The sequence below is a fragment of the Trachypithecus francoisi genome, unplaced genomic scaffold (assembly GCF_009764315.1).
Source record: "Trachypithecus francoisi isolate TF-2019V2 unplaced genomic scaffold, Tfra_2.0 Contig01461, whole genome shotgun sequence".
Lineage (NCBI taxonomy): Eukaryota > Metazoa > Chordata > Mammalia > Primates > Cercopithecidae > Trachypithecus > Trachypithecus francoisi.
The window spans coordinates 12,191,638-12,219,432 of record NW_022681433.1 but is presented as its reverse complement, the minus strand read 5'-3'; the positions used below and the strand labels follow the sequence as shown (position 1 = coordinate 12,219,432).

The window sequence follows — 27,795 nt, the reverse complement described above, 5'->3', positions numbered from 1 at the left end:
ATTATTTAGAACAGCAAAAATGAGACTAAACACCTAAATCTACCAATAGCAAGACTGGTATTTTTAAGTATGTCTTTATGATGAACTCACTACATTTATGCAGTTACAACACCTGACTTCACCGATTTCCCTGGTATAGAGTTTTAAAAACAGCCTACAGCACTGTAACGTAGACACCCACACAGATATACCCCCATCATTAGGGGGAAAAGGCTCCAAGGATGTATAACAAAGTGGCAATTTTTTTCCTGGGTGGCGAGATTTTAAGTTTTATTCACTTTACAGTATTTTTAAAATGCTTTAATGTAACAGACATATGCTATTTTTCTGTCAGGAGAAAAACATTTTCACTTAGAAAAGAGATAACAGAAGCAGTAAAAAAGAAAAACTAGACACTAACTTCATTTCTGCTAGAATAATTCATATTCTCCCCATCTCATTTTTTAAATTAGTGACAAAATCAACAGTTTAGAAATGACACCATAAGATGAACTTTATTTTAAAGCTCATAAAAGTGTTCACAATCAGTTACAACAGGATCGACATTTCTTCCATTCCACACTTTCACGTGACAATATACTGTATAGTGAGAGAGAAATTTTAAGGTTTTTGTTCTGCATGCTGCTAACACATTTGACTAGCTTTTGTTTTACTCATTGAATCTTTAATATCAAAGCAAAAAGTCATTTTCTATTGGACAGAAATAGTTTTAGAAAGCCCTTATGAAGTCAGACTTAGTCTTGTTTATAAACATCCACACCCACACACATGCTGAATGGAGAGCAAAATGCAAGAAAACTACCTTGGCAGGAACAAATGCTTAAAGATTTTAATCACAGCCCTCTTGAACAAGCAGTACAGTTTTTTTCTCCAAAAGACAAAAGTCAGTTTCATCCTCAGTGATGCAAATGGTGAGACTGCACAGAAAGCTTAGTATGAATTCACAATTCCACAGGAATCTGAAAGTTACCAAGGCAATTTTCCCTTTTAGGATCATAAAGACTACAGACTTAAGCTTTTTGTCTTTTTCCATATAATACACAAAATTTCTAAACATCCTTAAAAAAGAAAATATAAATAGTTTCAGTATGTTATGTAGAGTCACATACTATGGCAAAAATATTTTATTAATTGAAGGAATAAGCCAATTTAATGTCATCTAGTCCAAGTCCATATTAACAGAATTTTTCTCATTAGGGTAACATTCACCATTCTGATGTGGAGGTTCAGCACCAAAATTGTTTTTGTCTTCTAAATCTTCTTCCTTTTTATCAATATTTGGGCCATTTGGAGTTCTTTCCAGCTTGGGTGATTCAATTTTTGGTTTCGGTTGTGTTACAACGGGTTCACATGTGTTGTTCAATTCCTATAAGAAAATAGTTATCAGATTAACTCAGATCCATCCAGTTCATTTTCCACTGCTTCTCCACATACCTGACCCATTATTTTTCTAACAACTCCAATTATACATCAAATAATTACATTTTCTCATTACACTTGCCCCAAACCACAGTTTACAGTCTCATCAAAAGAGGGTATTAATATTCTTCTATGATGTGTTAGGACTATGTACTTACATATATTACTTCCTTCAATCCTCACAACAGTGTTAAAAGACAGAAATTATAATCCCCACTTCATGGAAGACAATGGTTCAAAGAGGTTAAGTAACTTCAAGATCAGGAAAACTAGTGACGAAAGAGCTAGAATTCAAGTTTATAGCTTGAAACTGACAGTGCTGTTAAAAGGGTCACTTTTCCTTGACCTTCACTGTGTTTGAACTTTATTCCAGAATAACACTTTTCCCAGTTTCCTTCCGGCCTCACACACAAGACCTAGAATTTCCTAAGGCCCTTCTCCTTAGTTTGTTCCCCTATAGCACTTAACATCTCTGATAGATGACACAGACTTGTTTTCTGTTGGTCTTCCCATTACAAGATGAGTTCCACAGGGTCAGAGACTACACTTTGCACACTTAATTGTTTAATCCTGAGAACAAGGACTGGCACATGACGGGCTCAACAAATACACTTGTTGAAATGAATGAATAAATAGAGGAGTGGAAAATTTAACAAACTTACGAGGTCTTCTGTATTTTGTGACAGGATAATAAACTAAGAAAAGCTGCTCTCAGTCAGGATGAGGTAAAAGATTTATAGGAAAAATGGCTACGCTGAAGATTCAAATGACTGCAACTTGAGTCCGTAAGCGAACCCAGCAGTGAACATGAGACAGTAACACTCACCTTGATTTTTATTTTAATTTCCTGGGCACGTACAACTGGATCCTGATCAAGACTCTTTTTAGCCTGAGCATTCATGACGTTATTCATCCATTCCATCACTTCATTGACAGACTTCTCAACTTTTTTCATTTCAGACTCATCGATATGGTTGTATTTCTCATCCTGAACAGAAATAACATGGTCATTCTGTAGAATTTATTGAACAGTAACATTTCATTTGACCCAACTTTCCAGGAAGTTCAAATCTACCTCTAACCTCAAATCCCAACATTTCAAAGTTAAGACTATTCACGATGATTCCCAGCTTAAATGTTAGCTTATTAAAATCTAGGTTAACTTCCTCCCTATGTACAAAAAGACTGACTCACCTTATTTCTGAAGTCAGCCGCTATCTTGGCATAGTGCTGCAGCCTCTGTCCTAGTTCTTCAAACATTTTTGGCCGTTCTTCAGCTTCCTGAAACCGAACTTTAACAGGAGTGCCAATTTTCTAAAATAAAATGTAATAAATTAATAGTTATCATAATTTTATTTTAAAGTCTCTAGTTTAAAACACAAGTACCACCTTTCAGGGGGAGAAAACGACCTACCATTAATTCTTCCAACTTGTCAACATATGCTTGTTTAGCTTGGTCCTCCCCTTCTTCATACAGCCAGTCTTCAGTTTCTGTGAGGAGTCTCAAAAAATTTTGATGATCCTTAACACACAAAATATGACAATATTAGTGGCACTCATACTTCAGAATTTTTCACGACAAAACAAAGGGGCATTCTCAGAGGTATTCTCACACTAGGTAGCTAATCGTATCTAGGAAGGCACTCTGATTTGGCTTCTCTGCCTTGTTACATAAAGACATCGAAAATGACTCTCACTGACTTAAAATATTTATCTTAGAAGCCCAATCTGTACTATGAAATGTGGTTTACAGAACAGCAATTATCTTCTTACTTCCCAAAAAAACCCGGGTCTTAGTAATTTTTTGTTAACTTACACAACTATCAAATACTGAAGGGGAAGCTATACAAGTTGCCAATCACTGAACACACGAAAAAATCATTCCTAACCGGTTCATGTATGGTATGAACTTCTACTCTAGCCCTGGGAGGTCCTGCGCCTGGTTCAGTCATCTCGACTTCAGAGTCCCCACCATAAGAAATTCAGAGAATGTCAGGACACAGCTAAAACTGAAGTATGTTACCAGGTAGCCCAGAGACCTTAGAACTATTAATAAAACAGACTCCAAATTTCACTTTAAATGACACTTAACTAAATTCTAGATTTTTATCGTTTCTTTTTTCTAAGTCCTATCTTTCATAGTTGTGCTTTTGGGATTTTCTCAGAGCCATACCAACTGGGAGTCAAGAAAAGGCATAAGGGGAATAACGGGGCTTAGTAAGCTCTCGGAATGACACATTCTGAGATGAAACAATGACAGGAAAGCTACCAAGGCAGCAGTGTCACTGCATTTGAGGTCTTTAAAAGCAAAGATTTTTCTCGTATTTATCCTAGACCCTACGACAGTAATGCCACGGACTCTACATAAATATTTGATCGGGTCTCTCTTCTAGATGGTAAAAATGAAGAGTTTTAGGGGTACGCTAGTACAAAATAAAACCGCTCATCACCAATGAGCCTCTATCTCCATTACTTTTGTTTTCTGTTTCCAAAAAGTTCAAGTTATCTGAGTAAAGGCTTAAGCCTCAACTGTCAATTCTGATATTAAACACTTTATATGAGACTACCTGAACAAAAACAGAGCTCTAAGACATACCTGCTCACATATAAATTTTTCATATGGTCCACACAGCTTGTCTCTGAACTCATACACATATTCCTCAACTGCATTTTTAGCATCGTTCCTTTCTTTTTCCAATTTATCTTGCATTATCATCTTACCCTGTCAGGAAACAGGAAAGGTTAATTCCGGTCTTCTAGTTAACTCAAACTAAATTTTAAATGTGTAGACTCTGGGGTTTTAAAAAACATGATACAAAACAAATTTTAGTGTTAACACAGTTCCAATTCATACCTCGTCAAACTCTTCCTACAAACCCAAAAGACATTTCTGTTTTCTAAATACTCAGGCTGAAGTTTGAGTTTTTTAACATTGTAACAGATTACACAGACTTCATATTTAATGCTAAAAACAAACAAACAAACAAAAAAACCAAGCTACTGCTTAAATGTAATTTTGTTTTCTTGTTTATAAATGGTTGTCCATATTCGGATTAATACTGGCCAATGTATAACAGCCACACCACTTTGCCACATTTTTAAATCAAAGATAAATGCATGGACTACAGTTTATTGTTAAATAAACTCCTAAATACAATGTTCCCACCTCAGTATGGAAAAACCAAATCTCAATTATTTCACATATTATTCTAGAATTTCAGACTACTAAAAACCACAACGTATTTTAATAGAAATACTTAGTGTGCCATGAAATACCAACTGTACTGTGCTCTGTTACGATTTACTGCCATCCAATTTTTTCACAAGAACTCAGCCAATCATGTTATATCAAGCATAAAATTATCTATGGCATAGATCTCTCTAATATGAATACAAAAAAAAAAAATCATCAAACTTGTTAAAAAGAATTAAACTGTAAAGTTCATTAGTTTTGGCTTCATCCTGTCCCTAAAACTATATAAAACTTGGGATGAGAAAGAATTATGGTCATTTACCTACTAGAAATATAGGTAACAGGGCCAAGAAACTAAACATATTTCAAAATAAAAATATTTAATTGAAGTACTTACCTCTGTCTCAATATACATGTTAAGAAGGTCTTTCCCTAACTGCCAGACCAAGTTGGCTTCAATAGGCAGCTCGACATTCACCACCTTTATTTTGGGCTTTTTAGCTTCTGGAGGCTGGTCAACTTTTTTTTCATTTGCCTTAGGAAGGGGAATAAAAAAAAAAGGAAAAAATTTTAAACAACCCACTTGGAAAAACACAAAAAAGATCTCCTCATAGTTACTGATGACTTGGGCAAAAATAAAATCTCTAAAAATCATAAAGTTGGAAGGGTCTACAGAATCACCTAATTCCCACTATTTTAAATCAGGGCTGCTATTAAATATGCCATACCTTCCTTCGGGAATTCACCGGGATATTTTTCTCTTCTCGTATTGAACAATCTCTCCTGCTAAAGCTTTCACGAGTCTTTATTTTCTAACCCCTTTAAATATTCTTGTAAATCCCATGAGTCAGAAAGTGAAAATTACTAAATTATTCTTATCTTTATAGATTCTAGAACCTGTCACCTAAGGATAAGCTTCGACCAATGCAAAACAGGTTAGGATCATCTTAATTCCTATAATATTATAGGCCCTATATGCCAGTATGCCTGCTTCAATTACAACTAGCACTACGCTGATGACTGCCTTTTAAAATTTCCTTATTGAACTTGGAGTAATATATATATATCTATCTCTACTCCATACACACACACACACACACACACACACACACACATTATTCTTACTATCCACCTTTGAACTGTATCATTTCTCATAGTGACTTTGCAAGGTAAAAAGAGATAACAGTCTTAAAGTAGCAAATGGACTGATGTGACACATGCCAATCATTTATGTAGTTTTTTCAAAATATGTAAATACAGGGCTAAAGAAGTAAGTATCTCCTGTGGCCTTCAATTTTCCAAGCCTTTGCTATGCATTTCCATTTCTGCAGGTTCCTACTAATACAAATGACAAAGAACACAACTGAGCAGACTCAGTTCTGTGACAGATCAGATGACAAGCACAGTGTGTAAACATGTATCCTGCAGGTAGGATGGTAAAATGGGAAGAGACTAGCCCATGAGGCACAATAATCATAGCCATAGATAATTCTGAGGAGTTATAATGGATTAAAAATCTTAGGCACTTTATCGAAGAAAGTGGGTCTAGAAAGTTCAATGACTTGCCTAAAATTAAAGAGACGGAACTAGATCCCATGTTTCAGAGACTGATCTCAGTGTTCCTTAGAAATCACCTATCAAGTGCTATAAGCTGTATCACCATGGATGAACTAGGCAGTCAGCCTGCAGTCCTCCCTCCACACATCCTTTTCCTTCTAATGCACACCACCCTTCAATATATTATGCATGCTCCGAGGGCATGAGCCACAGGAGAGAAACATGAATCCAATCAAACACACACCTAGGAAGACAAGAGCAACAGATGTTGGGAAACAAATGGGTAACAGTACCTGTATGGAAGTTAAATCAAGACAAGACAACCTGATAGTAACCAATTAAACCAACTACTGACAAAACCAGCATCACAAAATGGCATTTCAACACAGAATGGATGAGGAACCCTCTCCAAAGGGGTAATAATGTTCCAAAAGGCTTCAGACTAGTGGTCACACCTACAACTAAGGAGCATGAGATCCTACCCAATGTCATGTTCTAGACAAGTACTAAGACTCTCAGCAAGAGCTGATGTGTATGCTCATCCCAAGTCAAGGGGTGTGCTATTGAAACTAAGCAGCTATTTTTCCAAATAACCACCATCATCATACAACTTTACAGCAGAAAACAGACAGCAGCTTTCAGAAATCAGAGTCAGGACCCATAGCTCACACTGGAGCCCCCAGGATCAAGGAGGGGACGGAAAAATTAAAGACTGGAAACTTTTACATAGTATAAAAACCTATCCTGACCCAATGAAAGATTCTGTAATTTGCCTGAGGGTAAAAAAACTCTACCCTCAGAATGTAAGAGAAGCCAAACCAAGAGCAGGCTAATTATTTACATGTAACGTGTACAGAAAATAAAGTTCTACAAAACATATGGTGATTCACAGTTAACAACAGAAATTTTTCAATATCCATCTGACCATGACTCTTAAAGGTCTGATTACAAGCTGTCATTTTCCAAGGGACACAACACCACTATTTAAGTTAGCTTCCAATACCTACTGTGGAAGCAGGACAAAAAAATAATTACCTTGAAATGCAATCTGGTTACTACCAGACCACCATAATTAATTTACTTAAATTTGACCGATGGCTTGAGAGGAGAAAGTTTACTAGACTCCTATAGCCCATGTATTTATCAACTGATTAGTTCAAGTGAAAACTAATCATGTAGCCCTGGGAAATATCAAGTTCTGCCTTTGGTATTAGAAGATACCTCTGCTCTTTGAAAGACAAAAAACAGTATACATTGGTCTCTTGTTACTTCGAGTGGCAGTTAATCAAGAGAAGCTTTTAGGTTTAAAGCAGGATATTCAATTCCCTTAATTGAACTTAAATACCTCTAACTGGTTTTAGTTGAAAAATACATAGAAAATCAACAGAAAGAAATCCTACACAGAATGAAATTATTTGGTGCTTGCTCTTGAAACTGCAATTTAATGATATCATTAATGATTACATGTTGCAACATTGTCTAATGGAATGAACTAGAAGAGTCACTCACTTTGTCAGCATCTGGGATTTTGTTTTCTTCTGAGGTAAGTTCAGGTGAAGGGGGAGACTGTGAGGTTTGTTGAGCATCAGTTTGTACCTGGGGCTGTGTTCCAGCTTCACTGTTGTCTTGCTGGACATTTTTCTGAAATGAAAGCCCAGGCACAAACGATGTAGAAAGCAGGTGTACTTGTATAAATTTCTAAAGTTATAGGGCACCAAAGACAGTACACTCAATTTCTGAAATCTTAACAGGTGGGGAGAAAAGGTACTGGATAAAAACAAAATGAACACAAAGCACTTGAAAACTTCTGTAGATATTCTAAACCTGTAAAAAATTCTTTGAATGACAGCAGTTAATATGGTTAAATAACACAAGCAAGCATTTAATTGATGTGGTAAGAATCAAGAACTCTCCCTCAGGAAGCTCATCTAAGCTTGCACAGATATTCTCTAAGGCACTGGAAATAGATTACTCCAGGCCTCTTTCCTAGAAACAAGCTTCCAAACCTATTTTACCAGCAGCCATCATGGTTCTCAACATATCTCCATTTTCAATATACTAAACAGTTACATAAAATGGGCAATTATCAGTTATTTCGGAATTCATCACTTCAGTTTATAGATACGCAAGACTCACTCTGTCCCCAATTTTTGTGATCCAGCTATAACCAGTAAAGAATAAATGCTACATAGGAACAATCCTAATTAAAAATTTGGTAAAGAAAAAGAAGAATGAACCCTAAGAGTCTCCTAATTTTCTTTTTTAGTAGCCCTCAATCCCTAATAAATTAGTGCTTGTTTGATCTTTACCCATCTTTGGAAGAGGGCGGAAATATTCTAGGTTAACTACTTTCTGCCCACACTGAACTCTCTCATATTTTTCTTCTCTTAGCTTCAAGATTCTAAGATAGACACTGAAGTAATTAGAAACGAGGCATTCCTGATATCCAAAAGGTACTAAAGAGATTGAGAAAGTATATGGCACTCATCATTTAACCAACTACTGTACATTAGAATTTTTCTAGATGAGAATAAAACTAAGGTTCAGAATGTTTATGTTCCTTAGATGTTCTAGAAAGGTAACACAGTGATCACTAGAAAACGCACTTTCTCACATCTTTACTAAAACACCACACTGCCTCCCTCTTAGGCTATTTCTAATTATTCCCTAGAAACAAACTGTAATTACTGTAATACTTTAGCTTCCTAAAATTCTTCTGTTGACCACACAGAACTAGCACTCATGCTAATGATAACAACTCTTACTATATGCTACACAGACACTTCTCGTCCTTCCTCCCACAATACAGAAAACCATGTAAAAACAAAAACAAGTTCTAAAATATCAAAGCCAATTTTGTCATACAATTTTAGAAACTTTAATATTTGGTAGCTATTTCAAACAGTTTTTGTAGCAGTCTGTTTTTTAAGCCTCTTAAACGTCAGTCAACATTCGACTTCTCAATGTGTGGTCTACATCTTCAAAAAACCAAAAAAATCCCAACTCAATGAAACATCACCTACTCTGTCATATACTAGTTACTTCAAATTAAGTTACACAGAATTTAGTCACAATTCACCAAATTTCAAGCTGTATATTACCACTAACTGGCAAGTGCTATTATCATTACCTAAAATTCTGATCAAAATTATTTATAAGGAAAAACATTCATTTTAACCCTTCCCTACCCACTTCTCCTATAGCTTAGAACTAAGTCAACTCTACTCAAACACAAGGGTTTATCCACAAACTTACATCAGCGTCTGTGTTTTCTGGTGGTCTCTGATTCAGACACTCCATGTCAGCTTCAGAAGACATTTCATTCTCCTCAGTTGGGACTTTCTCCACCATAGATGCCGTAGAGATGGTGAAAATGCCATGGGTGTTGACACGCACTTTGACTTTTACCCTAGATTTTTCTCCATCTTTCTGTGCAGAAACATTCTGAACTACAAAGCGGCCTAGAACAACAACAACAGTAGTCACAGAATCACAATTTTAGAATTAAGTCTAAATCTGTAGAGGAGGCCAAGTAGGGTGGTTCATGTCTGTAATCCCAGCACTTTTGGGAGGCTGTGGTGGGTCACTTGAGCCCAAGAGTTTGAGACCAGCCTGGGTAAGATAGTGAGATCCGTGTCTACTAAAAAAAAAAAAAGGTACAAATAAAAAAATAAATAATAAATTAGCTGAGCTCAGTGGCATGCACCTGGAGTCCCAGCTACTCAGAAGTCTGAGGCAGGAGGACCCCTTGAGCCCAAGACTTCAAGGTGGCATTGAGCTGTGATCACATCACTGCACTTCAGCCTGGTGACAAAGTGAGAACCTGTCTCTCAATAAATCATTAAAAATCTATCTGTGTAAAGGAGACAGATAAGAAAAATACAAAACCTGGCCGGGCGCGGTGGCTCAAGCCTGTAATCCCAGCACTTTGGGAGGCCGAGACGGGCGGATCACGAGGTCAGGAGATCGAGACCATCCTGGCTAACACAGTGAAACCCCATCTCTACTAAAAATACAAAAACTAGCCGGGCGAGGTGGCGGGCGCCTGTAGTCCCAGCTACTCGGGAGGCTGAGGCAGGAGAATGGCGTAAACCCGGGAGGCGGAGCTTGCAGTGAGCTGAGATCTGGCCACTGCACTCCAGTCCGGGCGACAGAGCGAGACTCCGCCTCAAAAAAAAAAAAAAATACAAAACCTAAAAAAAAACACCTGCGAACTACTGCTGTTTTAAAATTTTCTACCCAGTCTTTACCAAATTGAAGTCCTCTAATATATAATTATGACTTCTTAAAATGTATATACTTGAAATTAATCTTAGTATGCCATAAAAGCTTTCAAAGATAAGGGCACCCTTATAACTATTTTATTTTAACACTAGGCAAACACTGAGTGTAAGACACTGATAACAAGCAGTTCTTGCCTCCTCCTACCCTAATTCTCCAAATGGGTGAGCAAAAACTAGACATGAAAATCTGTTTGAAAGCATAAGGAAACTGATAGCAAGCACATGCTGAATTGTAATCCTATAACCTTTTAAAGAATACCATTCTTTTGGTTAAATAATCAAAACATTTAGCTGTTTTAAATAAGGGAGGTGAGCCAAAATCTGTATGAAAGTCTGAAATTATTATGTGTAATACAATCGGGTTCCAGAACATTACTAATGGTTAAAAGTGTAGACTTTAATCCAGACTACCTGGGCTTGAAACCTGGCTGTGTGACCTGTTACAAAAGTTACCTAACTTTTCTATGCTTCTGAGGATTGAGTACAGTGAGCATTTACTACAGAAGCAAGTGCTAGGTTTAAGTTATAGCCACAAATAAGTATTTTTACTCTAGAGACCACTGAGTCAAAAATAAGTACTCTGAACCTATTATGTGCGAAGCTCTAAATGAGATTTAACTGCCTAGTATTTAAAGTGCTGTCTATATAAACACACAGAGCTACATACTTAATTACAATGTCACTGAAAGATGAAAGAATACACCTTAATTGTCAAATCAGTAGTTGAGGAAATATTTCCCAAAAGATCCATCTATCTAAAGAAACAGCATTTATTCTGGAAAGTGGGATGTAAGATGGCTCAAGTATGTGCGACGTTTTCAGTTTCAATCAAACATGAAAAATTAGATGCCATGCCAAAAAGCTGGGATGTTATCTTCCACACAGTAATTAAGGCACAGATTCCAATTTACCAAAATCTTACAAGTCTACATGCAATGATTTCTTTTCCTAACAATAAATTCATGAAAACTGTTTTAAAAACAATACACCACAACTCTGGGTCAGAACATTTTAGCCTTTAAAGTAGTAAGAAAGAAAACACAATTGATCAGGTTCGACTCCTTCAAACAGTTTATTTATGAAAAGGTGTGAGGCAAGGGTGTGTCCTGAAAAGACCTAGCAATATTGGCAAATTTCACCCATGGTCTGGGAAAGAGACTTACTATGGGTAAAAGTAGATGGATGGTGTCAAGTGTCCCCCCAAAATATGTACCCAAAAAAACTTATCTTTAGAAAAGATAACACAAAGGTACACTTGAGAAGTAGATTCACAATGGTCGCTAACTCAGGTTTTAAATTAGAAGTAACAGACTACAAATAACACTTAGCCTAGAGAAAAACTTAGTATTAAAAGCAGGGATAATCCTTTACATACAGACTGTATCATCAGAATAGTGAAAATACTAAAGTGTTCATATATATATATATGTACACATATATACTTTCAAGTAACGGCAAAACTCCAAGTAACAGCAGAACTACCAAGTCATTCTATCTCTAGACCAGATGACTCAATAAAATGAAGTTATTTCTCCACCACCATTATTCTAAACGTCTTCACACAGAATTATGGTCCCCTCAACATCGCTAAGAATAAGAAAACTTTTAAAGTTTGTACAATGAATGAGAAGCCAAGTCTTTAACTAAAAGAGTAAAATATACACAGTGAACTGCTTACCTATTTTTGCTTCTGGATATGGAACTCCTTGGGGATCAGAATAGAAAGCTTCTAGCTCAAAAGGCCCCCTTCTCAGGAAGGTGAGAACTTTGGAGAAAGGAGCAGCATGGTTTCGGCTAAACACTTCATGAACACTGGAGAGAAAAGAAAAAGGCACTGAGCAGATGAAGTACTTAAATATGCTTACTGTGCTATACAAACAGAAAGGAGACTTTCTAAAATCTTTATCATAAATTCTGTCTCATCATTTACAATACCAAAATGAGAGAAAGATTTTGGTAGATTTGGTTGTTGAAATATTCCAGGTAAATTAATGACTCCCCACTAGAAAAGTCATCTGTTAATTTTTCTTCTTTACATTAGAGTATCTGAATGCTATTTTCTGCTACATACCCTTCAGTATCTTCTGAATCGTGGTTCCAGACCAGAGATATTGGAAAAGGAACTGCATCTGTGACGGAAAATTCTCTAACTTTAAATGCCGGGGAAAGGATTGCACACTTAAAAAAAAATAAAATTATCATGAGCACATGAACACTTCCCAGTCATCTTTTAATATAAAACTGAATTCTAATGGATGGACAGGGGTTTTTTTTGTTTTTTTAAAAAAACTCACATTCCAAAATCATTTCCAGTGTATTTCATCTAAACAAAGAATTTATTTTACCATCTAAATACTCTGCCAATTACTAGGTACAAAGACAAATAATATATCTTAAGATAATGACAGTTAATCAACAACAGGTTTCATGGGGATTAGGAAAACAGACTGGTCTTTCTAGAAATGCCTTGCTGACAGCAATTTCAAGATCACTTTTGAATATGTACACATACATACACGAACAGTTCTGTCTACACTGCTTTCCAAATGTCTGAGAAACCCCCCAAAGGGCCATAATGTTCATATTTTCAAATAATTTTGTAAATGAAGAAAGCAAAGGTAAATTCAGATTTGGGAAAGGCAACACCCAACATTATAGGTAGACAATTCCCGATTTGGACAGGACATATAAAAATAGCTACATAGATGATTAAGCTGAATAGACCAAAAAAGATCATCATTTAGAACAGGATCCTTCAAAAGAGAGGCCAAAATGAGCTCTACTTCTGAAGAAAATATAAACTTCCAATACTTGAAGGAATCAGAGTTAATTAAAGGAGACATATTCCATTATGAAGAAAAAAGCAAAAACAAAAACCCCATAGAACAGGATGGATAATACAACGGATTATCATTAATAATTAGTATCTACATATTCTTCCTTTTATAAGTATACAAAGGCAGTCAGTCTAAATACCTTTGTTTACAGAATCCTGTTTTATATTTTAAAAACTGCCAACTAGCTTAAAACTCAAATATGTTAACTTGAAACTTTATTTAAAACTCTTTAGATCTTTTTTGCCTGTAATATCCTAAATATAAACTAATATTTTCTTTTATACCAAATAACTTCTAGATTTGGTGTTTTTCACCAAACTAACTTCATGCTTCTGGGCTGCCTTTTTATCTGATAGGCAGATTAAAACTCAATTTGGGGATAAGAGAAGGTTATCTATTTTCTAACACCATTTGTTAATACTCCTAACACCCTGAAAACTTGCCCCAAATCAATTCCTTATTATATCCGATTAGCATTCTAATTCCCTATGTGCTTTGTAAGTAACAACTGCCACCACCACACAGTTTATTAGTGTTTCAGCTGTGTTTTCTGTGATATCCTCAGAATCATACCTGTTTTTGATTCTCAGCTTGAGAAACACCAGCTTGGTAGTTCTTTTAATTGAAATGTACTGGATCTTTTAGATTTGAGTGGCCTTATCTCCCTACAGTTTTACGGGTTTGTTTAAAATGTCCTTCTGCTACCTAGACACAGGTCTCTGTTTATTATCCTACCATGATGACATACACTGGAAACTGTTTAAGGACTGTACACCAAGCAAAAGCAGAGTTGAGAAAGTACCTGTAATGCACATCCTCTGGCTACTGCTTCATCTGCATTGAGTGTTGTGCTAATATCTTTTCCAAAGAATTTGGCAATTCTTTCTTTCACAGCTGGAATTCGTGTAGCACCTCCAACTATCTCAACTGCACTCACATCTTCTACTTTGAGATGAGTTTGTTCCATCAATGAATAAAGGGGTACTTCTATCTTTTGCAGAAGTTCAGCACAGAGTTCTTCAAACTGTGACCTGAGCAAATAAAAACTTGTTTTTAGAAAGGTTAAGACCAATATCCTGTCCTACTTTTGATAACCCAATGAATTTCATTATTTTCCCCCTCAGACACCCTGGATCCCACATGGGCCAAGTTTAGCTGTACTGTAGTTTACAGCTCTTTTGTCTTTGATAAATATACCAAACAGGTGCAGAAAGATAATGAGGAAGACAATCAGTTCTCCTGTTTTTACTCAAATAAATCATGTTATATTGCTTATGACTGCTATTTTACTTCCAAAATTTTTCCCCTAGAGACAGAATCTTGCTGAGTTCCGTGGCACAATCCTAGCTCACTGAAGCCTCAAACTCCTGGGCTCAAGGGATCCTCCCACCTCAGCCTCCTGAAAAGTTGTGACCACAGGCACGTACCAACAGGTCCAGCCCTTCTAAATGTTTTGATCGGATTCTCATTATTTTCAATGGTTATTTCCAGTCCCTGCACAGTATCTCTGTGAAACCAGTATTCAATGACTGGCCCAGAAATACTACAAAGTGAAAATACCAAGAAGACTTGAGGGTAGTACTTAGACCCACGAGAGTACTTAACAAAGGTATTTCTAAAAGCTCTCTTCACAGAAGGGCCCCTAGAGCTAGTGGTGATAAAAACAACAGCATCTCCAGCCACAGGCATGTAACACACAATTCTGAAATGTAGGCCAAGACTCATGACACCACTATAACTGACACCTGGGCTAGTTTCAAAAAAAGTTCCATCTAATTAATCTGTAGAATTCAAGACACACCTGTTCATCTTTCCGGAAACATCTTTGTCATTCATAAAGCATTCGATATTCAGTGGAAGGTCTGTGCTGTTAGAGCTCATTAGCTTTTTCAGTTTTTCACACTCCTGATACAGACGAAGGAGTGCTCGTATTTTGGATTTTGCATCCAACTTGTACTTAGTTTTAAATTCTGCACAAAAATATTCCACTAACTTTTCATCGAAGTTTTTTCCTCCTAAGAAAGGATCAAAAGCTGTTCCCAGTACCTAATTTGGTTGAAACAACAAATAGTCTGGTTATTTTCAATCACATTTGTAACTAGTATCTTCAATATTACTACTCAAACAATTAAAGACTGAGAGACTCAAGACTATATTTAAATTATAACATGAAATCCAAATCAGTCAGGAATAAATCTCGAAGATATTTTTGCCTTTAAATGACTACATAGAAAATAACTGCAAAAGCCTCTTCTTTCCGAAACAAGAACACTTAAGAGTATGCTAAGACAATTACATCATCTTTATGGAGATCAACCTTAGCAACCGTTTCTTGTTAACATCTTTACCTAAAATAAAACTCTTCATTACCAAAAAGAAAAAGCCTAGTAAAGAGGCTCAGTAGCTTAAAGTCACAACACTTAATGTGTTTTGGACACTGAGTTCCAATGTATGACTTTACCTTCAATTTTCCCTTGTTGAAGGCACAGGCAGACACTTGAAAAGCTGAATGTCCCATATCAACAAAAACCACTATCCGAGGTTTCTCATCCAGGCTTGGGAGATCCTGCTTATAAATTCCGTAATTCAAAGCAACTAAAAAAAATAAGTATGTTTCAATTCCTCGGTTCACATTTTCTTAGGAATCTCACTGTTACATAAAATTACACATGCAGGAAGCTTGACTATTAACTTGAAACAATTAAAGGTGAACACATTACATCCCTTTTATACCTGACTTCACACGGATTTTCTTGGAATTAATTATTACTCTCTTTCTGATTTCAGAACAATGCTCTATCGCTCTGCAATATATGGAGATGTGCTAGACAAAACATATATGGCGTGAATACAGCGAAACATAAGCACGTGTCACACAGAGTATCAGACTCATTATGCAATACTTACATTTCAACCACAACCTGCTAGGACACTGCTTCTCCAAAAAAATTAAGAATTTAATATACAACTACAGCAACTGCAGTGCCTACCAATTTTCTTTTAGATCCGAGGTCAACAGCTGATCAACCCTAAAGTCTGTTTTTCTTCTGAACTTTAAACAACTGTATTTCTAAACATTTATACCTAAGAACGTATTTTTACTAATATTTAACAGTTTTCCAAAAACCTAGCAAATATGTGAGTAAAACTTTTCAGCATAAAAACTGACTTTTTTCCTTAAGGGATTTTTTGTTCATCTGTAACCATAATAAGCTAATGAAAGCCCGAGGAGGAGATGCTGTGATCACCACTGTATATCCACAGTACCTAGCGTAACACATTCAGATAGTACAGGCTTAAAGCAATATTTGATAAGTGATCACCTGTCTACAGTTCAGTACATTTTTTTTTTACCCTAAACCAATTACTTGTAAGCCAAGGCAGTTTTAAAGCCCACAATTTTAAGCTTGTGGGAACACTTGTTTCCTAACTACAAATGCATTGTAAGGAAACAAAGTTAAATTCAATCTACATTTTCAAAGGAAGAAAAAACACGAAAGAATTATCTAATGAATGCAGATTCATAAGTTTGATAAAGTACCAATTTCTCATTAACCATAAGCATTGTAAGAGGTAGATTCTTTTCAAATCTGACTTGATTTTTTAATAGGCTGTGTTTCTGTACCTATACGAAAGTAATACCACTGAACATCCATAATTCTGATAGTATATTCACTTCTACACGACAAGTGCTTTTTCCTTACCAGCTGTCATGTCATTCATAAGTCTTAAACAGTTTAGGCCAACAATCTGTGCAGCATCTAATACAGATCGCCTCTCAGCATCTGTAAAGAAGGAGGGGACCTACAAACAAACAAACAATTCTGAATTATCTAGAACACAAAATATACTTAGAAATTCCTCACAAACCACTTATAAATTCACAACAGTCCAGCTAAGTAGGTGTCTCACCAAGTCACAAAACAGAAATAGGGTTTTAGTTTCCTGCAAGCCCCTTAACCTTCAGAAACAGTAACTACTCTTGAAAAGACTGTCCCAAAATTACAAGATCAAAATAGTCTTTATTATAACCAAGTTTAAGCTGAAATAAAAATGAATCAGGAGTTTCATAAGACATATTAAAAGTTACATAAATCTAAGAGAAAACTTGAAATTAAAGCGGATCAAATCTGCTTCCAAACTAGTCATAAGTTTCTACTGGCATTAGGAAATTATAACACTAGGTCAACATTTAATTTTTAATACAATTAAACTATACGCAAAAACTACAGGAACTTAAAGAGCTAATTCTAACACATGCCAGCCACCACCCTTTCAGTTCTGCTGTTCACTGAGGTACTCCTTAATTCAGTCAACATGTTAAGATTACAAAATCACTTTGTGGCAAAGCCTTTTGATTCTCCTAAGAGTAAAAACAGCTCAGGGCTGAAGTTTCTTACAGCATTGACTTGTGCTATTCTAGTTGTAATTCTTTTTGACTGCCTTCTAGTGTAGCACTTCAGGATACTACTATTCAGGAAAAAAAGGACCTAACAACACATTCATAGAATCATTTCAGTGCAAAATACCTAAGTTTAGTATAGTGATTTTTCCAAGTTGTCCAAAATATCTGTAGATACTTGAGAGAGAGACATGAGCAAGAGCAAAGGTAAATCTCTGCTCACCTTTCAAATCAGAACACTTCCTCCATCAGCTTCTCAGTTCACCACGGGAAAAAAATTGTGGCAAAAAAAAAAAAAAAAAAAAAGGAAGGGAGAGTGGGGAGGGAGAAGCCACTGACTTATAACTTAATTCTTTAATTTGGCAGACATTAAAACAATTCCCATCTTGCAAGGACAACAGGAGAAATGTTAGCCCTTCTGCCTCATTCATTCATAAAGGCTTCTTGCTGACTGATCTCAGCTGGCCACATTGCTCATACTATAGGGCAAAGACCATGCTGTATTTAAGTCCAAAAGCATACCCCACAACATATCAAGAAGTGACCCAAGACATCTGGGTGAGCAGAATTTACCTTTCTGGTGTCCAAAAAAAAAGATGACTTTTGTTCATTTCAAGTACCCTTTGATAGTCTAACTAGTAATTGTCCACTGAAGGTAACAGGCTTGCTAGTGCTAAAAATTTAGCTTTCGTCACTACTGGTAGGCTACATTTTAAAACTCCTAATGCACTCATTTCTCAACGAAGGGTAGAATTCTTTCACCTGAAAAGCTCCTGTGTTAAATGTACAAGCCGGATAGTGCAGCAACTAACTGTATCAGAATACTCCCAAATGGAACCAGTCAAAATTTGTATTTTCAAAAAGCCTCACACGAGATTTTGATTTCCAGTCAAGAACCTTTGCAGCTTCTGGCTAAAAATACCACTCAAATCTACTTTGTAATGCTCTGGAACACATGTGAATACAGTCCAGTAGAACATGATCTCTAGTAAAAGAACAGCTTTCACACATTTGATACTTAAAAGTAATACAAAGAATGCCAAATGAAATAAAACACACTGCCTTGCTGAATTATACTTACTGAAATAACACAATCTGTTACTGGTTTCTTGAGGCTGTTTTCAGCAGTTTCCTTCAGCTTAGTCAACAACATGGCTGTTATCTGCTCCACACTAAATAGATGTTCTTCACCCATGTACATCACCTAGATTGAAGGGAAAAGATGTTTTAAACATTGTAGTACTTGAAGCTACATGCCAGTATTAAACTTCCAAATATTAGCACACATTCCCTTCCATAAAATCTTTATTTCTGTAGTGGTTTTGGAAAGAAGGAAGAAAAGGAGGAGAAAGGGAAGGGGAAAGAGAGAAGGGGGAGAGAAAGGAAAAGAGAAAAAAAAAAAGGAAGAAAGAACTTCTACCTAAAGATGAAGGGGAGGGGAAGAACGCTAGGGCAGACATACCCCACCCAAAGTCTTAGTCAAAACATTAAAGAAGGTAGTAAATTTCCACTCTAACTGAAGAGATGAATCACTGGGATAAGTATTATTGTGTGTTGATCACAAGACAGGAATACCTCTGCAAGTTTAAAAAAAGATTCCTGGTGTTATGACACTGTTGCTCTCCCCACAAGTGCAACTGGGCTGTCTCAGAACAGACTTTTATTTGATACATGAACACCTCAATTTTATAATTGCCAAAAAGTCAGAAGAAACACAAATTAAGTTACAGCATATATACTACCATTTGAATAATTTTCAAAGACAATTTAGCGTCTATCTACGCTACTTTAAAAACAGCTGAATAAAAAACAAAAAGACCACCTGGTGTAATTAAGAAATTTGAGTAGTAACTCAAATAAGTTCGTCTTTTTAAGTATTAATAAGTCAGTATTTTTCTCTATGGATGGATGAAAGAGTCTCCTATCAAGGAATCTAAGGTTGCTCAATTATATTACCTTTATTCCAACTCCACCATTTTTCAGTGGAACCAAATCGTAACTCAAGTTTTCCTTCTCCTTTTGAATGAAGGGGTCATTGAATGCTCGGCCATGAAATCTTTTGAAGTTAGACACCGTATTGTTTGCATGAGTGATTTGCTGCAAAAAGAGGTTTGAGATTTTAATTTTTTTCTCTAATTTCACCACCTACCAGTACTTTCAGTAATTTTATTTAGTCACTTTTACAATTCGAACCAACCCTATGAGTGCACATAAGCTGCCCTGAGGCCCATCACTTTCACTGAATTTCCCATCTATGAACAGATTTTATTTATACTTTTTTCTTCTCCTATAGAAAATGCCAGAAGGTAAGCAGCAAGACAGAAGAAGCAGCAAAATAGTGTGACTACAGACTTTAAAGCAGATTTCAAAATCTGCAAGATAAAAAGACAGTGAAACTATCACTAAAGGCTCTGAACACACAAGAATTTTATCACTTCTTTCATTCCTTTTTTCCCCCACTAAACCTGTGAAGTTTTATACCCAGTGAATGAACAGATATAGTAGCGCTATAGTCAAATTATAATTTTGTTTAAAAAAGTTAATTTTTATAGCTGCGCATGGCGGCACATGCCTGTAATCCCAGCTAACTGAGAGGGTGAGGCAGGAGAATCGCTTGAACCTGGGAGGCAGAAGTTGCAGTAGGTCAAGATAGCACCATTGCACTCTAGCTTGGGCAACAAGAGTGAAACTCAGTCTCAAAAAAAAAAAAAACAGTTGATTTTTATAGTCTAATAAATTGCTAAGTGGCCAGGATAAACATTCTGTGCCAGAAAATACATAGATCACTACTTTTCCTAGCAACAGCATGAAATGCTAGTTATCTACACCAAAAAAGGAGACTGAAGAGTAATTCAAAAAGTTTCTAAGTGACCCAATGTTTTCAACAGCATGTGCACATTGTGAAGACTTGAGAGCCATGGTTTTTAAAAACAAGACACTGAACTGCTATCTTACACAACTGGTGCACATGTTTGTTAAACTGCTGTAAGAGATGGTGTTTTTTTAATCCATAGTTTTGGTTAAATATGTTAGGTAAACTCTAGATCGAAAAGCCCCACTTCAGAGCACATTTCATTCAAACGTACCTCATACGAAACAAGAAATAACTCTAAGATTGAAAACTAAGAATTCTGAAATTATTAGCTTAAAAATACCAAAACAGTCTACTATTTACTTTTTCTCTTACCTAGTTCTTTGAATAAAGGAAGAATACAGTTAGCTTGGCAGTACTAATTTTCAAACAACATAGAATTCAAGCAACTTTAGGTCTTAAAATTCCTTATGCGTCTAAAACTGAGATGTAGTCTACTGGTCAAATGTGAGTCTCAACAGATCTTTCTCACATAACCACAAAGCTGTAACAGAATTTAGGTCTAGGCTATCAATATCCTCAATGGGCACATTTAGAGGATTGTTACAACTGAAGTCCCACTATCCTTTTGAATACATCATTTTGAGTGTGCCTATTTCTCCTTTCTTTTTTCACCCCTTTTTGTTATATCGCTCTTCCAATGTAAAAAGGAAATAAAGTTAAATCCAATCTACATATCCAAAGGATTGGAAAACATGAAAGAATTTTCTAATGAAAGCAGATTCCTAAGTTTGATAAAGTGCCAATTTCTTATTACAACATAAGCATTTTAAGAGACAGATTTTTGTTTTTAAACCTGACCTAATTTTTTAATAGGTCAGTACTAAATACATTTCGTAACATATAATACAGTACTAAGATACAATTCAAAATGTTCTTTTTTAGCAATAGTATTTTCTGTATTTAGAAAAATGTCTTCTATTTCAAAGAGCCTCTCAAAGAGCATTTCATATATCTTTTACTGCTTTTCTCCACACCTCCCAGGGGCTTGCCTAGATCAGTGCTGTTCAACAGAATTATATGTAAGCATAAAGGGGAGCTACCGACATCAAATTTTCTAGCAGCCACACTAGAAACTAGTAAGAGATTGGATTAATTTCAATTAACTTACGGCAATATATTTTAAAAACTATCACTTCAGTAAGTAGTCAATAAAAAAAAATCGATGAGATACCATACTTTACTTTTCAATATGATTAAAAAGTAAAAAATCTCATGTGTATTTTATACTTCACATTTTGATTCAGACGAGCCACATTTCAAATGCTCAATACAGCACAGGTCAGGACAAAAATTTCTCCCAGTCCTGAAAACTGGCTAGCGTATGTAGAAAGCTGAAACTGGATCCCTTCCTTACACCTCATACAAAAATCAATTCAAGATGGATTAAAGACTTAAATGTTAGACCTAAAACCATAAAAACCCTAGAAGAAAACCTAGGCAATACCATTCAGGCCACAGGCATGGGCGAGGACTTCATGACTAAAACACCAAAAGCAACGGCAACAAAAGCCAAAATTGACAAATGGGATCTAAGTAAACTAAAGAGCTTCTGCACAGCAAAAGTTTAAAACTATCATCAGGGTGAACAGGCAACCTACAGAATGGGAGAAAATGTTTGCAATCTACCCATCTGACAAAGGGCTAACATCCAGAATCCACAGAGAACTTAAAACAAATTTACAAGAAAAAAATCAAACTACTCCATCAAAAAGTGGGCAAAGGATATGAACAGACATTTCTCAAAAGACATTTATGCAGCCAACAGACACATGAAAAAATGCTTATCATCACTGGCCATTAGAGAAATGCAAATCAAAACCACAATGAGATAGCATCTCACACCAGTTAGAATGGTGATCATTAAAAAGTCAGGAAACAACAGGTGCTGGAGAGGATATGGAGAAACAGGAATGCTTTTACACTATTGGTGGGACTGTAAACTAGTTCAACTACCGTGGAAGACAGTGTGGCAATTCCTCAAGGATCTAGAACTAGAAATACTATTTGACCCAGCCATCCCATTACTGGACGTATACCCAAAGGATTATAAATCATGCTGCTATAAAGACACATGCATACTTATGTTTATTGTGGCACTATTCACAATAGCAAAGACTTGGAACCAACCCAGATGTCCATCAATGATAGACTAGATTAAGAAAATGTGGCACATCTACACCAAGGAATACTATGCAGCCATAAAAAAGGATGAGTTCATGTCCTTTGTAGGGACATGGATGAAGCTGGAAACCAGCACGCTGAGCAAACTATCAAAAGGACAGAAAACCAAACACTGCATGTTCTCACTCATAGGTGGGAATTGAACAATGAGAACACATGGACACAGGGTGGGGAACATCACACACTGGGCCTGTCGTGGGTGGGGGGAGGGGGGAGGGATAGCATTAGGAGATACACCTAGTGTAAATGACGAGTTAACGGGTGCAGCACACCAACATGGCACATGTATACATATGTAACAAACCTGCACGTTGTGTACATGTACCCTAGAATTTAAAGTAAAATAAAAAAAAAAAATTTTTCCCAGTCCTACCTTAATTACTAAGTAACCTGAAAAGGCTTTTAAACACGTAACTTCTTAGAAATTCCTTCTACAAAAGGAATCTCTTAAATGAGTATCATGAGAAAATTCACACGAACTTAAAATGTCGTTTATAATTTCTAAAAATTAGATAAATGAAAGGCAGCAAAAAGTTACTAAAAGTTAAGGTTGGCAGGCTGGGTGGTGACTCACACCTGTAATCCCAGCACTTTGGGAGGCTGAGGCAGACGGACCACGAGCTCAGGAGTTCCAGACCAGTCTCACCAACATGGTGAAACCCCATCTCCACGAAAAATACAAAAATTAGCTGGGCATGGTGGCACGTGCCTGTAATCCCAGCTACTCAGGAGGCTGAGGCAGGAGAATCGCTTGAACTCAGGGGGCGGAGGTTGCAGTGGGCCGAGATAGCGCCACTGCACTCTAGCCTGGGCGACAGAGCGAGACTTCATCTCAAAAAAAAAAAAAAGTGAAGGTTGGTAGATAAGAAAGTTAAAGTCGATCTTAATAAAACAAGAGAAAGGGAACAGAAGGAAAGAGTATCATCATCTGAAGGTTCATAATTACATTTTTAAAACTCAAAAATACGTAAGCTTAAGCACACTTTTTATCACCCTCTTCTATGTCTCCTGAGATTTTCCTTTTAAAAACTCCCCCTTAAAAAGTGATCCGAATTCTTTCAAGGAACATACCTGATTTTTGGCTGCAACTCCAATTGTTCTATTTTTTGATCCAAATGATATGACTGACCTAGAAAAAAATATATTTCAAAAATGTTAAAAAGCATAAATGTTGATATTTTAAACTGACGAGAGAAAATTCTAATACAAATGTCCTACCCATGACGGGTAGGGAACAAGCATAGCACAATTTTAAGGTCTATAGCTTTCATTAGATACTCAAAGGGGGCTTCCACTTAACTGCTGCTCTGAGAATCCAACCTAGGTGGCAGTTCTACCACCCCAAAAACGTCTGCTCATGGCTCAGGAATCCTCCAGGTCAGGTTTCCAGTTATTATGAACCGAACATTAACTTTGAAAATGTTTTAAATACATAAACGGTATTATTAACTTGACTCTACACACATGACTAACAAAAAATAGGATGTGACTCTACCTTTCAGTCACCAACTCTGTACAAATCTAAATGTCATTGTCATACCGACTTTTGTTCTGATATACCAGCTGCTTCTTTAGGAATCAAAAGTTTTTATGCAAACGCAAACAAATGAACCCAAGTTACACCTCTGAAGCTTAAAGAGCACAAAGAGGTTCCCATTTGGGAGATTCTACCAGAGAAAGAAAAAAATGATGCACAACAAGTACCACCGCAAAACAATATAAACGTCGAGGAAAAGGAGTAACTAATCAGTTACATCAAATCTGCTTTGAAGAGATGGAAAGTGACTTGTAACCGTGAGACAACCTTCTCAGCCACCACGGAAATGCAATCGCACAGTAACCAGAGCAGAGACAAGCTCAAAAGTCTTGTAAGGAGACAGTAAGTGAATTAGGTTTTCGATTAAAGTAGTTATCTAATTCTGGATTACTAATTCAAATATAATCTAATTTTGGGTGAGTTACTCCTACCTGCTTAGGTAGGAGTAACGGTAAATGAGATGAGCAAAACGGGAAAATACTGAGGGCATTAAGTAGCACCTTACAGTTTAAATTTGCTGTAATAGAAACATCCTCGAACTACATTATCTGAGCAAGTGTTAAAAAGGACAGCATCCTAAATGCCAGAGAAGTGTCCAAGCAGAAGCTAGACAAGAAACCGTCCAAAATCAAGAGCATCATTGTAAGTTCAGAATAACTATAGACGTGCAGAATGGATCTACTCATTTTCCTAGGGGAGAATCAAATTAATTGTACTAAATAGCAATTAGTAGCTGATGCAATAGTGTCAACCATAGTTACAGTTTAACAAACATATTAAAGGCAACTCCAGCCCTCAGTTCACATTTTTCAGGACCATACTTTTTGTCTTTGGTTTCACACAGTAGTCACTGTATAGCACAATTTTTTTTTTCCTACTCTCCTCTGAAAAGCTTTTTCTTTTATTGGATCAACCAGAACAAAGTATAAACTGCACCTAAGCATGAAAGCCTGAAATACTCTTTTCTTTCTTTACCAAACTCCAATTGAAAAACCTTAACACAACCAAAAAACAAACTTATATCTGCAGCGGTAGACGTGCAGGTTGCTCAAAACAGTCTTCCTAACGTTACTAACATTGCCAAATATTTTTGCCTCAGATTTTCCACTCAACTTTCATAAACGTTCTCAGCACTCAAATAATTGTATTAGCCCAGTCATTCTGCCTTTGGATTCAATGTTTTCACTTTGCACTTTTCATCCTGGGCTTGGGACATTTGAAAAAAATTACTAGGGACAGTAATTGCCTTGAGATGGAAGCATTTGTTTTCATCAGTGCACATGCAGATATGTTTGTATATATTCTTGTACGAAAATATCCCTTCACGAAACTTGCTTTTTCAAATGTTGCCCTTTGCCCACCCTAGGCTCCTACAGAATATTTAGTTCAGTGACGACATCCACTCTCTTGTGGCGTTCTAGTCCAGAAGTATGCAATTTTTATTCTTTTACATAAACTGTGCAAAATTAATTTTTAAAATACGGTTTACAATTCCTCATGAAAGGCAAAGAGCAAAAACGAGAACGTTTACGTATTTCGACAATGATCCCGGGCATTAAGGCCAACAATGTTAGCAACGGAGAGACTGGGTAAAAAGAGGTGGGCTAATCTTTCAGAGGACTGCTTCCATGGTCGCTAACAACAGTTCGCCTGCTCACTGGACAAGCAGCGACACAAGCTCTGGAAGCTTCCAATTCATTTCGAGATTCACAATGCGGAAGAAAAAGCCCGGCTCCGCGGTGCGCAAAGATATGCGCGGAGGGAGGAGGACAAGCTGGAGGCGGCTCAGCCAGCTCAGAGAGGCCGGGTGGGGATATGGGGGCGGCCGCGAAAGGCGCAGGCTGCAGCCTGCCAAGACAAGGGAGTGAAGTCGCGGGCTTTGGCGCAGCCCGACCCCCAGGAGGTTTTGAAATCCCCCAGTAGAAAGCCCACACAAAGTGACGACCCGGTGTCTCGACTCTGGGACTCCCTCTCGCCCCCGTGAATCCCTGAGACAATCCCTTCTCCAATCCGTGGTGGCAAGGCCCACATCCCTCCTCTGGCCGGGTCGCTGGTCCCCAGTTACACGGAGGGATGCGCCGCTGCCCAAACGCCTCCGTTTGCCGCGGTGATCGGTGTAGCCAACCAGCTTGGGGTCCCCACACTAAGGGCCCAGAACCTCCTCCCATCCACCCTCGCAGGCTCCTACTTACGGGGTGCACCGATCGCTGAACTCATTGGCGATGGTCTCGATGCCCCCGGCCCGGGCCACCGCGATGTAGCAGCTCTGCGAGCCCACGTCCAACCCCACCACCGACATGGCCGGCTCGCGGTCCGCCTCCGCCTCGGGTCTGGGTCTGGGTGTGCGTCCTCCGGCCGCCTGCCTGCTCCTCCTGCCGCCGCTTTCTGCCCGGCCGCGTTCGGCTCCGGCCCGCGGGGTCTGGCCGCTCCTCTGACACTCAGAAGGACACACAGCCAGCCAGCCTGTCAGGCGCCTCCTACTCCCGGATGACAGCGACGGCTGGCAGACGAGAAACCCTGGGAGAAAGCCGGGCTCAGTCTCCGCGGGTCCCTCCGCACCTCCGGTTGCCTGCCTCACTCTGCCGCAGCTCGCACACCGTCGCCGGGGCTGAACTACCGACCCAAAAGGGGAGGTCCCACTTCCTCAGCCTTATGTATCGCGCTGATCAGAACTTTCCAGAATCTGCGGCATTTACTCACCGGCGCCTCCACCGGCCCCTCCACGTGCCACTTCCGCTTCCTTCTTCTCGAGCCTTCTGGAAAGATTCTACCCAATGGGTGGCCGGTCCCCCGAGAACGGCCGCCGTTGCCATGGCAGCGACAGGGCCGCTCCCGTGCCATTGGCTCAAGCCTGCCTCCGCCCACTCCCGCCCTAGCCGGAGGCATTTTGCTGCTCTAATAAAACAGGCAACGAAGAATGACTCCAAAACTCGGAATAATCACAGTTTGCTACTGGGAGGTGGTACCCGACCCTTAACTCTAAAGGGAAGCTGAACGGGCAGAGAGAGACCCCATTTTTGGAGAGATCCCAGACACCAGGATGGTGGGGAGGCCGGCCAGCTGTCCCGAGAGCATGTTGGGAATCGTAGTCCGGCCGGGAGAAGTGTACGCCTTGCATTCTGGGATGTGTAGTCCTTGCCGCAGTGCTTGCTGGGACCCGGCTTTGTCTTCTGGGACTCGCGGGAGAGGCTGCGCTGGGTTCTGTCTGGCGCCTTTGCGCGTGTTCCCTGGAAATAAGCGTCATTTTGTTCGTTTGTTTTGTATTCACTTCTATTATTGTCTGGATTACCCGGACAACTGGTGTGTTACGACTTAGGAGAGGGAACACCGGTTTAAACCGCTTATGATAAAAGCAAAGGGGATGTGTTAAGTGTTCTCGTATTCATCAGCCAGCAGGATGATCTTTTGTGGAGTAAAATGTCAGGTTTTTTTTTTTTTTTTTTTTTAAGAAAGCGATTTTTAGTTGTGACGTCATTTGGCAGGCTGTTCACATTATCACTTTCTGCTTATT

General features: G+C 37.9%; 1 protein-coding gene across 3 annotated transcripts; it reads right to left on the bottom strand.

Annotated features, from left to right (window-relative positions):
• Positions 1-467: 467 nt before the first annotated feature.
• Positions 468-27,386, bottom strand: HSPH1 (heat shock protein family H (Hsp110) member 1). Of its 3 annotated transcripts, none has more exons than XM_033235909.1 (18): positions 26,477-27,386; positions 23,819-23,876; positions 19,648-19,788; positions 18,773-18,895; positions 16,994-17,093; positions 15,751-15,884; positions 15,091-15,335; positions 14,092-14,320; positions 12,524-12,630; positions 12,131-12,264; positions 9,425-9,630; positions 7,679-7,810; positions 5,010-5,147; positions 4,016-4,141; positions 2,834-2,941; positions 2,614-2,733; positions 2,246-2,407; positions 468-1,366 (listed from the first exon to the last, which is right to left on the bottom strand). In XM_033235909.1, the coding sequence occupies exons 1-18, from the start codon at positions 26,581-26,583 to the stop codon at positions 1,160-1,162; spliced, it is 2,577 nt and encodes an 858-aa protein (XP_033091800.1). In that variant the 5' UTR covers positions 26,584-27,386; the 3' UTR covers positions 468-1,159. The 3 variants fall into 3 exon arrangements, with proteins under 3 accessions (XP_033091800.1, XP_033091817.1, XP_033091809.1); XM_033235926.1 differs by having other exon boundaries at positions 26,985-27,380; XM_033235918.1 differs by lacking the exon at positions 7,679-7,810 and having other exon boundaries at positions 26,477-27,024.
• Between the last annotated feature and the right edge of the window lie 409 nt (positions 27,387-27,795).

Bases quoted from the DNA above. Each gene is read 5' to 3' on its own strand.
- HSPH1 (XM_033235926.1), bottom strand. From the start codon at position 27,097: ATGGCAACGGCGGCCGTTCTCGGGGGACCGGCCACCCATTGGGTAGAA. The intron at 2,734-2,833 runs GTAGGTCGTTTT...ATTTTATTTTAG, and splicing joins ACAAGTTGGAAGAATTAATG to AAAATTGGCACTCCTGTTAA. The intron at 1,367-2,245 runs GTGAGTGTTACT...ATTTTCTTATAG, and splicing joins AAATTAAAATAAAAATCAAG to GAATTGAACAACACATGTGA.